The sequence below is a fragment of the Gorilla gorilla genome, chromosome 4 (genome assembly GCF_029281585.2).
Source record: "Gorilla gorilla gorilla isolate KB3781 chromosome 4, NHGRI_mGorGor1-v2.1_pri, whole genome shotgun sequence".
In the NCBI taxonomy this organism is placed as follows: domain Eukaryota; kingdom Metazoa; phylum Chordata; class Mammalia; order Primates; family Hominidae; genus Gorilla; species Gorilla gorilla.
Genome location: NC_073228.2, coordinates 31,279,457 through 31,294,360, shown reverse-complemented (window position 1 = coordinate 31,294,360; position 14,904 = coordinate 31,279,457). Strand labels below are relative to the sequence as shown.

Genomic DNA, 14,904 nt, shown 5'->3' with positions numbered 1-14,904 from the left:
AAAAGAAAGAAGCAGGTTTGGGAAGAAAGATTCAGTTTCGGCTGGGCGTGGTGGCTCATGCCTGTAATCCCAGTGCTTTGGGAGGCCGAGGCAGGTGGATCTCCTGAGGTCAAGAGTTCAAGACCAGCCTGACCAACATGGTGAAACCCCGTCTCTACTAAAAATACAAAAAAAATAAATAAATAAATAAAAAATAAGCTGGGCATGGTGGCGGGTGCCCGTAATCCCAGCTACTTGGGAGGCTGAGGCAAGAGAATTGCTTGAAGCCAGGAGGTGGAGGTTGCAGTGAGCTGAGATTGCACCACTGCACTCCAGCCTGGGTGACGGAGTGAGACTCTGTCTCAAAAAAAAAAAAAAAAAAAAAAAGATTCGGTTTCACTTTACACCTTGACTTTTGAGGTGTGAATAGAAATCTAGTATCCCTATCCTCCCACCAATTGCAAACAGTCTTCTAAGGAGGGAGAGTATACTGAGTGCAGTCATGGAAGATTCACAGATAAGTTAAGACTGGACAAGGTTTTGAAGGATGGGTGAATCAAAGGAAGGGAGGACATTGTAGTTGGCTGAAACCATGCAAGAATGCTAGATGTCTCTATAGGAAAGAGCGTAAAGTTCACATTTAGAGGTAGAATAAGAAAAAAGAAGCCAGTAAAGAAAATAGGCCGGGTACGATGGCTCACGCCTGTAATCCCAGCACTCTGGGAGGCTGGGGCGGGCAGATCACGAGGTCAGGAGATTGAGACCATCCTGGCTAACACGGTAAAACCCCGTCTCTACTAAAAATACAAAAAATTAGCCAGGCGTGGTGACGGGCGCCTGTAGTCCCAGCTACTCGGGAGGCTGAGGCAGAAGAATGGTGTGAACCTGGGAGGCAGAGCTTGCAGTGAGCTGAGCCGAGATTGCGCCACTGCACTGGCCTGGGTGACAGAGCGAGACTCCGTCTCACACACACAAAAAAAAAAAAGCAGCAGTGGAGAAAATAAATAGTGATTCTATGATAGAGGATATAAAATGAAAGGAAAGCCAAGGAAAAAGGATTTACTTAAATGTATAATAACTTTGAGGAATAATATAACATTTCTACAAAATTAAGGTTTTTGTTCAAGAAGAATGAAGTCTGGCCAGGCCTGGTGGCTTATGCCTGTAATCCAGCACTTTGGGAGGTTGAGGCAAGAGTACTGCTTGAGCCCAGGAGTTCGAGACCAGTCTGGGCAACACAGTGAAACTCTGTCTGTATTTACAAAAAGAAATAATAATAAAAGAAATCTGCTGTATCACCACCATCCAGAGAAAGTGACTAAGTGAAATCTAAAATAAGAAAAAGGAGATTTTGTATATATTATGACCTCAGGGGTTTTATGTGTGGCATTTGAACCTGGGATCAAGATGGTACTTGTGGTAGAAAGATGATTGGATTGAGTATCAAAAAGCCCTAAGATTTCTCATTCAGTTATGAGTAAAGTATACCTAACTTGTTTTTGTCAATGATAAAATGAAGTTGACCTCTCTGCATATAAAACAGGATTCCAGGGCCAGGCACAGTGGCTCACGCCTGTAATCCCAGCACTTTGGGAGGCTGAGGCAGGTGGATCACCTGAGGTCAGGAGTTCAAGACCAGCCTGGCCAACATGGTGAAACCCCGTCTTTACTAAGTAATACAAAAATTAGCTGGGTGTGGTGGTGGGCATCTGTAATCCCAGCTGCTTGGGAGACTGAGGTGGAGAGAATTGCTTGAACCTGGGAGGCAGAGGTTGCAGTGAGCCAAGATTGCATCACTACTCTCCAACCTTAGTGACAGAGCGAGACTCCGTCTCAAAGAAAACAAAAACAGAACAAAAAACAAAACAAGAACAACAAAAAAAAGGATTCCGTCTCAAAAATAAATAAATAAATAAAACAGAATTGATATGTCAGATTTGATGATGTACACAAAAGCACATAGAAACTTATAAAACACCATTTATTTATTTATTTACTTATTTATTTATTTATGAGATAGAGTCTCACTCTGTCCCTTAGGCTGGAGTATAGTGACACAATCTTGACTCACTGCAACATCCGCCTCCTGGGTTCAAGCAGTCCTCTTGCCTCAGCCTCTCAAGTAGCTAGGCTTACAAGCATGCACCATCACGCCCAGCTAATTTTTGTATTTTTAGTAATTTTTGTATTTTAGTTTCAGCATTTTGGCCTGGCTGGTCTTGAACTTCTGACCTCAAGTGATCTGCCCACCTCAGCCTCCCAAAGTGTTGGGATTACAGGCGTGAGCCACCACGCCCGGCCAAAAACACCATTTGAATGTCAGGTGTAAAAATAATTATGCCCTAGGTACATACATTTATAATTCTGAATTTTGCTGGATATGGAATCATGTGCTATTAACATTGCAACAATGAATTCCTGTCAAAAGAAAATGGGCATTAAAGAATTGCTGATGTATTAGCCATTTAATAATTTTGATTTTTATCTTTGAGAATAGGAAGTCATTAATACGGGAGATGGAGGTAAAGAGGTATGTCATTATTTGTGTTTTAAAAAGAGCAGTTTGCTGGGAGGTGGGGATTGCAGTGAGCCGAGATTGAGCCACTGCACTCCAGCCTGGGCGACAGAGCAAGACTCCGTCTCAAAAAAAAAAAAAAAAAAAAAAAGAGCAGTTTTGGCTGGGCTTGGTGGTTCACACCTGTAATCTCAGCACTTTGGAAGGCCAAGGTGGAGGACTGTTTGAGGTCAGAAGTTTGAGACCAGCCTGGGCAACAGAGTGAAATCCCATCTCTACAAAAAAATAAAAAAAGTAGCCAGGCATGGTGGCACGTACCTATGGTCCCAGCTACATGGGAGGTTGAGGCAAGAGGATTCCTCGAGCCCAGGAGGTTGAGGCTGTAGTGAGTCATGTTTGTGTCATTGTACTCCAGTTTGGACAACAGAGTGAGACCCCGTCTCAAAAAAAAAAAAAAAAAAAAAAAGAAGCAGTTCAACTCTTACATGAAGTTTGGTGAGCAGTGGTGGAAGCAGGAAGCCATGTATGCTTTTGGAGTAGCTGTTGTAGCTTAGACAGGGTGGTGGTGGTGTAAGAGGAATGAAGAGAACTGTTTAGGAAGACACAGGGACTTGGGATAGATTTACTGGTATAGGTGGGGAAGAAAGTGGTTCCTGGCTTTGCCAATGGGGTAATGATGCTTTTCACCAAAATAAGGAACCCTGGAGGAAAATCAGGCTTGGTGAGGAAGTCATGATCTTTGAGTGGAATTTGCACTTCTGTGGAGACATCCACACTCTATATTGAGGAAGTCACTAGCAGATACTAGTTGAAGTAATGGGTGGAATGAGTTAACCTAGGAGAGGATATATGGTAAGAAATGGAAATTTAGAAATTGGTTTTGAGTAACTCCAATATTTAGAGACTAGGTAGAAAAGAATGCTCCAGCAGAGAGAATGGTGAAGGAGTGACTAGAGAAAGTGAAGAAAAGTTAGAGGATTATCCCTGAAAGACCAAGGGAGAGTATTTTAAGGAATAAATGGTGACCATTGGTTTTAGTTGCTGCGTAGTCTAAAAAGATGTGCTTGAAAATTATCTATTGGATTGAACAATTTAGAGATTACTGGTGACCATTAGTGGTGACCAAAAATGGGAGGAGTGTTAGGGACATTCTGAAGTGGGTTTGGGGTAAATGTTAGATGAAAAATAATGACAGTTGTGAATAACCCAATTAAGGAATTTAGCTTCTAGAAGGAGAGGGGAGGCTGGGTGTGGTGGCTGACATCTGTAATCCCAGCACTTTGGGAGGCTGAGGTGGGCAGATCACTTGAGGTCAGGAGTTTGAGACCAGCCTGGCTAACATGGCAAGACCCGGCCTCTACTAAAAATACAAAAATTAGCCAGGCATGGTGACGCACATCTGTAATTCCAGCTACTCTGGAGGCTGAGGCACTAGAATCGCTTTAACCGGGGAGGCGGAGGTTGCAGTGAGCCGAGATCACACCACTGCACTCCAGCCTGGGTGATGGAGTGAGTCTGTCTCCAAAAAAAAAATAAATAAATAAAAGTCGGAGAGGAGAGCGATGAAATCAAGTCGAGGAAGAGGAATGTTTATTGCTTTATGATTTTGAAAAACATTTATTGTACAAAATATGGCAAATAACACAAAAGTATAGATTAGTGAATGAGTTTTTACAAATCCAATGCTTATGTAACCAACACCAAAAAAATAGAATATAGTTGACCCTTTAATAATGTGGGTTTGAACTGTGCGGGTCCACTTTAGTTATACCCAGACTTTTTGGAATAAATACATTGGAAAATTTTTTGGAGATTTGTGTGACACTTTGACAAAACTTGCAGATGAACCACATAGCCTAGAAACATCAAAAAAATTAAGAAAAAGATATGTCGTGAATGCATAAGATGTATAGATACTAACCTATTTTATCATTTACTATAAAATATACACAAATCTAGGCCAGGCACGGTGGCTCACGCCTGTAATCCCAGTACTTTGGGAGGCCGAGGCAGGTGGATCATTTGAGGTCAGGAGTTCAGGACTAGCCTGGCCAATGTGGTGACACTCCATCTCTACTAAAAATACAAAAAAAAAAAAAAAAAAAAAGAGAAAAAGCCAGGCGTGGTGGCACACGCCTATAATCCCAGCTTCTTGGGAGGCTGAGGCAGGAGATGCGCTAGAGCCCAGGAGGTGGAGGTTGCAGTGAGCCAAGATTGTGCCAGTGCACTCCAGCCTGGGTGACAGAGTGAGACTGTCTCAAAAAAATAAAAAAAGAAAGAAAAGTATGTCTCTCTCTCTCTCTCTCTGTATATATGTATGTATAGATACACACACACACACACACACAAATCTATTATAAAAAGTTAAGATTTATCAAAATGTACACACACACTTAACAGACAGTACATGGTGCCATCTGTAATCATGTAAACAAATGTATAGATGTAGTTGAATGCAGTTGAATTTTAACTGCATAAAATTAACTGTAGTACATACTGTACTACTGTAATTTTGTAGTGACCTCCTGCCGCTGTTGCAGGGAGCTCAAGAATTGCGAGTATTCACTTAAAATCATCTCTGGTGAGCAGTTTATCTTTCTAGTAAATTGCTGTGTCACAGTAAAAAGTGATCTCTTTAGATTCTCACCTATTTTGCATCATGTTAATTGTAAAACTATAAACCTTGAATACCACGATGGGACCCATATGAAGTGCCCACTAGTGATGCTGGAGATTCTCCCAAGAATCAGAGAGAAGTCATGACATCATGATAAAAAGTTGAATTGATTGATATGTACTGTAGATTGAAGTCTGCAGCTGTGATTGCCCACCATTTCAAGATAAAGGAATCTGGCCTAAGGACTATTGTTAAAAAAGAAAAGGAATTTTTTTTTTTCTTCGAGACAGCATCTTCCTCTGTCACCTAGGCTGGAATGCAGTGGTACAGTCTCAGCTCAGTGCAGCCTCCACCTCTGGGGCTCAAGCAATCTTCCCACCTCAGCCTCCGAAGTAACTGGGACTCTGGGTGTGTGCCACAGCGCCTGGCTAATTTTTGTATTTTTTTGTAGAGATGGGGTTTTGCCATGTTGCCCAGGCTGGTCTCAAACTCCTGAGCTCAAGTGATCCACCCACCTTCAACTCCCAAAGTGCTGAGATTACGGGCGTGAGCCACCACGCTCAGTCCAAGGAAAGGAAATTCTTGATGCTGTCATTGCAGTGACACCAGCAGGCACCAAAACCTTGCACATTTTGCTTAATACTTTTTTATCTCATATTGAAAATGCAGGCTGGGCGCGGTGGCTCATGGCTGTAATCCCAGCACTTTGGGAGGCCAAGGCGGGTGGATCACCTGAGGCCAGGAGTTTGAGACCAGCCTGGCCAACATGGTGAAACACCGTCTATACTAAAAATACAAAAATTAGCTGGGTGTTGTGGCGGGTGCCTGTAATCCCAGCTACTTGGGAGGCTGAGGCAGGAGAATCATTTGAACCCGGGAGGTGGAGGTTGCAGTGAGCTGAGATGGTGCCACTGCACTCCAGCCTGAGCGACAGAGTGAGACTCTGTCTCAAAAAACAGAAAAAAAGAAAATGCAGCTTTTAGGCCAGGCGCGGTGGCTCACACTTGTAATCCCAGCACTTTGGGAGACTGAGGCGGGCAGATCACTTGAGCTCAGGAGTTCAAGACCAGTCTGGGCAACATGGCAAAACCCCGTCTTTATGAAAATTAGCTGAACGTGGTGGCGTGTGCTTGTAGTCCCAAGCAGGAGATCGCTTGAGCTTGGGAGGCAGAGGTTGCAATGAGCTGAGATAGCACATTGCACTTCAGCCTGGGCAATGGGAGTGAAACCTTGTCTCAAAAAAAAAAAAAATTAATTAAAATAAATGCAGCTTTTACATGGGTGCAGGATGCTGTAAGAAAGACTTACCTAGCCGGGCGCGGTGGCTCACGCCTGTAATCCCAGCACTTTGGGAGGCCGAGGCGGGTGGATCACGAGGTCAGGAGATTGAGACCATCCTGGCTAACATGGTGAAACCCCGTTTCTACTAAAAATACAAAAAATTAGCCGGGCGCGGTGGTGGGCGCCTGTAGTCCCAGCTACTCGGGAGGCTGAGGCAGGAGAATGGCGTGAACCCGAGAGGCGGAGCTTGTAGTGAGCCGAGATCGTGCCGCTGCACTCCAGCCGCCTGGGCAACGAAGAGAGACACCGTCTCAAAAAAAAAAAAAAAAAAAAAAAAAAAAAAAAAAAAAAAAGAAAGAAAGACTTACCTATAGACTCTAATATGATTTGAGAAAAAGCGAAGTCATTATATGACAACTTAAAGCAAAAGGAAGGTGAAAAATCTAAAACTGGAGAATTTAATGCCAGAAAAGGGTGGTTTGATAATCGTAGAAAGAAGTTTGGTTTAAAAAATGTCAAGATAAGAAGCAACTTCTGCCGACCAAGAGGCAGCAGGGGAGTTCCCAGATACCATTAAGAAAATCATTGAGGAGAAAGGTTATCTGCCTGAACGAGTTTTTTAATGCTGAGAGAAGTGCCCTATTCTGGGAAAAAAATGCCACAAAAGACATTTAGTAGTAAGGAAGAGAAGTGCACACCCGGAATTAAGGCCAGGAAGGGATGGACTAACTCTATTGTTTTGTGTAAGTACAGTCAAGTTTATAATCAGGACTGTCCTTATCTATAATGCTGCTAACCCCTGAGCCTTGGAGGGAAAAGATAAACAGCAGCTGCTAGTCTTTTCATTGTACAACAAGAAGACCTAGACAGTGGGAACCCTTTTTCTGGATTGACTCCATTGATGCTTGTTCCCAAAGTCAGGAAGTACCTGGCCAGTAAGAGACTGCCTTTTAAAGTTTTTTTTGAGGGTGGGTGCAGTGCTTCACGCCTGTAATCCCAGCACTTTGGGGGGCCGAGGTGGGTGGATCACTTGAGGTCAGGAGTTCGAGACCAGCCTGGCCAACATGGTGATACCCCATCTCTACTAGTACAAAAATTAGCCGGGCATGGTGGTGCGTGCCTATAATCCCAGCTACTCAGGAGGCTGAGGCAGGAGAATCGCTTGGACCAGGGAGGCAGAGGTTACAGTTAGCTGAGATCGTGCCACTGCACTCCAGCCTGGGAGACAGAGTGAGAGTCAGTCTCAAAAAAAAAAGAAAAAAAAGTTTTATTGATATTGCACAGTGCCCATGGCCACCAGAAATGTCATGAATTCAACCCCAAAGGTATGGAAGTGGTCTACTTGCCCCCAGACACGGTGTCTCTATCTTGTTGTTGGGCCTCTAGATCAAAGGGTCACATGGACCTTTTAAGGCTCACCACACATGATACTCTATGGAAAGGATTGTCAACTCTGTGAAAGAGAACCCTGATAGAACGTCAGGAAAGTGTGGAAGGATCACACCATTGAAGGTGCCATCAATGTTACAGAAATAACCATGAAAGTCAGCAAGCTTGAAACAATAAATTCCCGCTGGGGAAAACTGTCCAAATGTTTTGCATGACTTACAGGATTTACGATAGATACCATCAAGAAAGTCATGAAAGAGGGCCGGGCATGGTGGCTCATCCGTGTAATCCCAGCACTTTGGGAGACCCAGGACGGCAGATCACCTTAGGTCAGGAGTTCGAGACCAGCCTGGCCAACATGGCAAAACCCTGTCTCTACTAAAAATACAAAAATTATCCAGACGTGGTGGCGCCTGTAATCCCAGCTACTTGGGAGGCTGAGGCATGAGAATCGCTTGAGCCTGAGAGGTGGAGTTTCAGTGAGCTGAGATCATGCCACTGTATTCCAGCTTGGGTGACAGAGTGAGACTTGTCTCAAAAAAAAAAAAAAAAAAAGTCATGAAAGAAGTTGTAGATATGGCAAAAAAGATGAGAAGTGAAGCATTTCAAGATATCTGTTTTGGAGAAATTCAAGAACTAATAGACACCACACCAGAGAAGTTAAGAGAAGACAGCTTGATGGAGCTCAGTGCTTCCAAACCAGTGCCAGATGATGAGGAAGAAGATGTAGAGGAAACAGTGCCAGAAGACTGATGTTAGACAGTCTGCCAGAAAGCTTCCAATTATTTAAGACTGCCTTTGGCTTCTTTTAGACATAGATCTTTCTATAATACTGGCACTGAAATGAAAGCAAATGATGGAAGAAGGATTGGTACTGTATAGAAACATTTTTAGAGAAATTTGCAAAAATGTCAGAGAGGAAGTACAGTATATTTCCATAAAGTTATACTGAGTGTGCCTGCCTCTATTGCCCTCCCTTCCACCTCCTCCACCTCCTCTGCCTCTGTTACCCCTGAGGGAGATGACCAACCCCTCCTGTTCTTCCTCTTCCTCAGCCTACTCACTGTGAAGACAAGGATGAAGACTTTTTTTTTATGGAGATGGAGTTTCACTGTTGTTGCCCAGGCTGGAGTGCGGTGGTGTGATCTCGGCTCACTGTAACCTCCACCTCCTGGGTTCAAGCAATTCTTCTGCTTCAGCCTCCCGAGTAGCTGGGATTACAGGCACCCACCACCACGCCCGGCTAATTTTTTGTATTTTTAGTAGAGATGGGGTTTCACCATGCTGGCCAGGCTGGTCTGGAACTCCTGAACTCAGGTGATCTACCCTCCTCAGCCTCCTAAAGTGCTGGGATTACAGGCCTGAGCTACCGCACCCAGCAGGATGCAGACTTTTTTTGATGATCCACTTCCATTAATGGATATTTTCTCTTCTGTATATTCGAAGAATACAGTATATAAAACATATACAAAATATATGTTAATTGACTTTATTTTAACAGTAAGCCTTCTGGCCAGCAGTAAGCTATTAGCAGTTAAGTTTTTGGGTGAGTCAAAAGTTATACATGGTGGCTCATGCCTTTATTCCCTCCCAGCACTTTGGAAGGCCGAGGCGGATGGATCTCTTGAGGCCAGGCACTCAAGACCAGCTGGGGCAACATGACAAAACCCCATCTCTACTAAATATACAAAAATTAGCCAGGCGTGGTGGAGACTACAGTGAGCTGAGATTGTGCCACTGTATTCCAGCCTGGACAACAGAGCAAGACTCTGTCTCAAAAAACAAAACAAAACAAAAAAAACAAAACAACCCCAAAAACTTACACTACACTGTTTTTTTTTTTTTTTTTTTTTTTTTTTTTGGTGGAGACAGGGTCTCACTCTGTCACCCAGGCTGGAGTGGAGTGCAGTGGTATGATCACACCTTACTGCATCCTTGACCCCCCGGGCTCAAGCTATCTTCCCATTTCAGTCTCCCCAGCAACTGGGACTGCAGGTGCTTTTCACCAAGCCCAGCTAATTTTTGTATTATTATTTTTTTGAGACAGAGTTTTGCTCTTGTTGCCCAGGCTGGAGTGCAATGGCTTGATCTCGGCTTACCGCAACCTCTGCCTCCTGGGTTCAAGCTATTCTCCTGCTGCAGCCTCCCGTGTAGCTGGAATTACAGGCATATGCACCACCATGCCCGGCTAATTTTGTATTTTCAGTAGAGACCGGGTTTCTCCATGTTGGTCAGGCTGGTCTCGAATTCCCAACCTCAGGTGATCTGCCTGCCTCCACCTCCCAAAGTGCTGGGATTACAGGTGTGAGCCACGACGCCCGGCCAATTTTTGTATTTTTTGTAGAGATGAGGTTTCGCCATGTTGCCCAGGCTGGTCTCAGACTCCTGGGCTCAAGCGGTATGCCCACCTTGGCCTCCCAAAGTGCCGGGATTACTCAGTCTATACGTGGATTTTGACTGCACTAGGGGATGGGGGGTACTTAGCACCCCTACCCTCCACATTGTTCAAGGGTCAAGTGTACTTTTCCCCTTCCAATCTTTACATCATTTATTTTTCTTTCCTAATTGCACTGTCTAGGGCCTCTAGTACAGTGTTGAATATAAGTTTTAAGTTTAGGCATCTTTGTCTTGTTCTGCCTCATAGGGAGGAAGCATTCAGTCTTTTACCATAAATGTGATGTTAGCTTAGTATTTTCATAGACATCCTTTATTCTTGATTTGCTGAGTTTTTAAAAATAAAATAGCTATTGCATTTTAGCAAATGCTTTTTTAACATATATTGAAATGATCATATGATTTTTTTGCCTTTATTCTGTTAATGTTGGCAAATGATAATTGATTTTTCCAATGTTAAACCATCTTCCATTTGTGGGATAAACCCTATATTTTAGTGATTGATTATCCTTTCTATATTGTGGGATTCAATTTGCTAGTCTTTGTAAAATATTTTTATATATACATTCATGAGGTGGATTGATTTATAGTTTTCTTGTAATTTCTTAGTCTGGTTTTGGTTGCCTCAGAACGAGTTGGTACTTATTCCCTTCTCTTCTGTTTTTTAAAAAAGTGTGTAAGGCCGGAAGTGATGGCTCATACCTGCAATCCCAGCACTTTGGGAAGCCGAAGCAGGTGGATTGCTTGAGCTCAGGAGTTTGAGACCAGCCTGGCAACATGGCAAAACCCTGTCTCTACAAACATTTACAAAAAATTAGCTGGGCATTATGGCATATGCCCGTAGTCCCAGCTGCTTGGGAGGCTGAGGTGGGAGGATCACCTGAGCATAGAAGGTTGAGGCTGCAGTGAGCTATGATGGCACCACTGTACTCCAGCCTGGATGAAGGAGTGAGATTCTGTCTCAAAAAAAAAAAAGTTTGTGGAGAATTGATGTTATTATTATTTTTAGAGCCAGGGCCTTACTCTGTCACCCAAGCTGGAGTACAGTGGTGCCATCATAGCTCACCACAGCCTTGAATTATTTTGCTTAAAGGCTCCTTCCACTTCAGTCTCCAGAGTATCTAGGACTGTAAGTGTGTGCCACCAAGCCCAGCTAATAATAATAATAATTACTATTTTTGAGACGGAGTCTTGCTGTGTCACCCAGGCTAGAGTGCAGTGGCGCAATCTTGGCTCACTGCAACCTCTGCCTCCTGGGTTCAAGAGATTCTTGTGCCTCAGCCTCCCCATTAGCTGGGATTACAGGTGCGGCACCACACCCGACTAATTTTTGTAATTTTTAGTGGAGATGGGGTTTCACCACGTTGGCCAGGTTGGTCTTGAACTCCTGACCTCATGATCTGCCTGCCCCAGCCTCCCAAAGTGCTGGGATCACAGATATGAGCCACCGGGCCCAGCCTATTTATTTGAAATAGAGACAGGATCTTGCTGTGTTGCCTAGGCTGGTCTTGAACTCCTGGCCTCAGGTGATCCTTCTACTTCGTCCTCTCAAAATACTGGGATTATAGGTGTAAGTCACCATGCCCAGCCCTGTTTTTTTTTCCTTAAATGTTTGATATTATTTAAATGATGTGGCTAGAAGCTATGTTGAAATGGGCCAAGGAATGACAGATATATAAGGAAATAGATAGCCAGGATGGACAACTTTGAGAATTCTGGCTATGAAGAGAAGAGAGGATGGTTGCTAGACAGGTGTAAAGATTGAATCAGGCATTAAAGAAATACAGTTGTTTTCTTGATTGCCATTATGTCTTTTAAATTTGCTTCTTTGTTACTTAATTCTAATGCAGATACATCAAGAAATCTGGAATTTCATGAAATACATAGTACTGGGAATGAACCGCCTTTGTTGATTATGATTGGCTACAGTGATGGAATGCAGGTCTGGAGCGTCCCTGTAAGTACACATGTGGTTGAATACCTAAAACGTACTTCCCAGCATGTTAGCTTGTGTGAAATCTGTAGATACTTTTTTTTTTTGAGACAGAGTCTCACTCTTCACCCAGGCTGGAATGCAGTGGTGCGATCTCGGCTCACTGCAACCTCTGCCTCCCAGGTTCAAGCGATTCTCCTGCCTCAGCCTCCCGAGTAGCTGAGATTACAGGCATGTGTCACCACACCCAGGTAATTTTTGTACTTTTAGTAGAGATGGGTTTTGCCATGTTGGCCAGGCTGGTCTCAAACTCCTGACCTCCGGTGATCCATCTGCCTCAGCCTCCCAAAGTGTTGGGATTACAGGCGTGAGTCACTGCACCCAGCATATGTCTGTGTATCTTTATAGGATAAATTCCTTTCAATGGAGTTACTGAGTCAAAGGCTAAGTGCATTTGTAATTTTGATATATGTTTTACATTGCATAATATTGGTCTTATTTTGCATTTGGACTCCTACATGTGCCTTTTTTGGGTGACCAAACATAAAATGTCCTAAATGAAGACGAGGCATGGGAGCAGTGCATTTGTTGAGATGTAGTAAATACTGCATATTTTGGCTTATTTCACTTATATTTCATTATTTGGCATAATCTAAATAATTATCTTCCAGTAGATGAGTGGGCTTATTATTTTTAATTGAGATGGTGTCTGGCTGTATTGCTCAGGATGGTCTTGAAGTCCTGGGCTAAAGCAGTCCTCCCACCTTGGCCTCCCAAAATGGCTGGGATTACAGGCATGAGCCACTGCGCCCAGCTGAGATGAGAGGACTTCTGTTGTGTGATTCTTTTGCAGTCGGAGGCTCTGGGCCAGTAGAAGTTGAATTTGTACCTTTAATAAATGTATTCAGGAAACTTGTTTGAAGCCCCATGAGTATGTGTGTATGTGTGTTTCAGCCAGAATTTTTTTCTCTTTTTCTTTTGGGTGATATTGTTGCTCCTTGAATGATGTATAAGCAAACATGTATTACCTCAGATTTAATGGAAGTCAGGATATTCTCAAGTACAGAATTTGACCTCAGTAGTCTAAGAATTACTAAGGAACAAGCACATTCACCTTTCAATTCTTTAACATTTTTTTTTTTTTTTTTTTTTTGAGACAGAGTTTCACTCTGTTGCCCAGGCTGGAGTGCAGTGGCGCAATCTCGGCTCACTGCAAGCTCTGCCTCCCGGGTTAATGCCATTCTCCTGCCTCAGCCTCTCAAGTAGCTGGGACTATAGGCGCCCGCCACCACGCCTGGCTAATTTTTTGTATTTTTAGTACAGACGGGGTTTCACCGTGTTAGCCAGGATGATCTTGATCTGCTGACCTCGTGATCCGCCCGCCTTGGCCTCCCAAAGTGCTGGGATTACAGGTGTGAGCCACCGTGCCTGGGCAACATTTTTTAAGTTAAAAAAATGTTTATTTTTTGATAAGTCACTTCTGATGAAGTTTGGTGTTCCATTCTGTTCTTTTTTTTTTTTTTTTGAGACAGGGTCTCACTTTGTCACCCAGGCTCGAGGGCAGTGGCATGATTGTAATTCACTCTATCCTCCACCTCCTGGACTCAAGCGATCCTCCCACCTCAGCCTCTGGAGTAGCTGGGACTACAGGCACGTGCCACCACACCCAGCTAATTTTTAACACTTTAATGGAGACAGGGTCCTACTGTGTTGCCCAGGCTGGTCTCGAACTCCTGGGCTCAAGTGATCCTCCTACTTGGCCTCCTAAAGTGTGGGCATTACAGGCATGAGCCACTGTGCCTGGCCAATTCTATTCTTATAATTATCATATTATTAAGTATCTAAGATGTGGGATTTTTTTTTTTTTTAACTTGGCTTTACTTTGTGGAGATAGAAGAATCGTGCTGGTATGTCATGAAATTAGAAGTATTCTTTTTCTTTTGACTTTTGGGAAGTGTAGTTGACATTTTTCAAGGTCCCCCAATGTTCTTTGTAATTTTGGTATTGTTCCAAAGGCGTGGAGAAAGTACTTAAAATTTGGCAGTGTTTTTTTTTCTTACGGAGAGAAATATTTCTAGGTTGTGATAAAACAAAAGGGTTTTGTAAATGTAACTTTTTCTTATTAATAGAGACTACATTTTGCTTCATTATGCTGTTTGTTGACAGTATTGAAGACAAAGAGGAAGTTATACCTTTAACAAGAGGGTTGAGCCTGTGTGATTAGGGGTGTTGACTGGATTGAACACATTCCTTTGGTGGTATTCAGGTTGTTTTAACTGCCCACTTGTTTTGGTTATAATTGGGGATATTAATTTTAATAGTTTAAAGTTAATTTCTGTTTATCTTTGAGTAATTAAGGTCTTTATTTCTCCTTATGCCTAGATTATATTTTGAGAGACTTGAATAATTTTTTTTTGATGGAATTTTCTTTGGCCAAGTATATGTTGTTGTAGTACCACTATTTCATGAATTAGGGCCTGGTGTAGAGGCTGACGCTTGTAATCCCAGCACTTTGGGAGGCTGAGGCAGGAGGATCACTTGAGGTCAGCAGTTTGAGACTAACCTGGGCAGCACAGTGAGACCAGCCGGGTGCGGTGGCTCATGCCTGTAATCCCAGTACTTTGGGAGGCCAAGGCAGGCAGATCATTTGAGGTCAGGAATTCGAGACCAGCCTGACCAACATGGTGAAACCCCATCTCTACTAAAAATAAAAAAAAAATTAGCCGGGCGTGATGGCACATGTCTGTAGTCCCAGCTACTCTGGAGGCTGAGGCAGGAGAATCGCTTGAACCCGGG

General features: G+C 43.3%; 1 protein-coding gene across 9 annotated transcripts in view; it reads left to right on the top strand.

Moving 5' to 3' along the window:
- BCAS3 (BCAS3 microtubule associated cell migration factor) overlaps positions 1-14,904 on the top strand; it is a 709,394-nt gene that overhangs the window by 17,822 nt on the left and 676,668 nt on the right. For all 9 annotated transcript variants that reach the window (XM_019027610.4, XM_019027611.4, XM_019027606.4 and 6 more), the window contains exon 5: positions 12,026-12,132. In XM_019027610.4, coding sequence (XP_018883155.1) covers positions 12,026-12,132 — 107 coding nt within the window. The remainder of the gene's footprint in view (positions 1-12,025; positions 12,133-14,904) is intronic.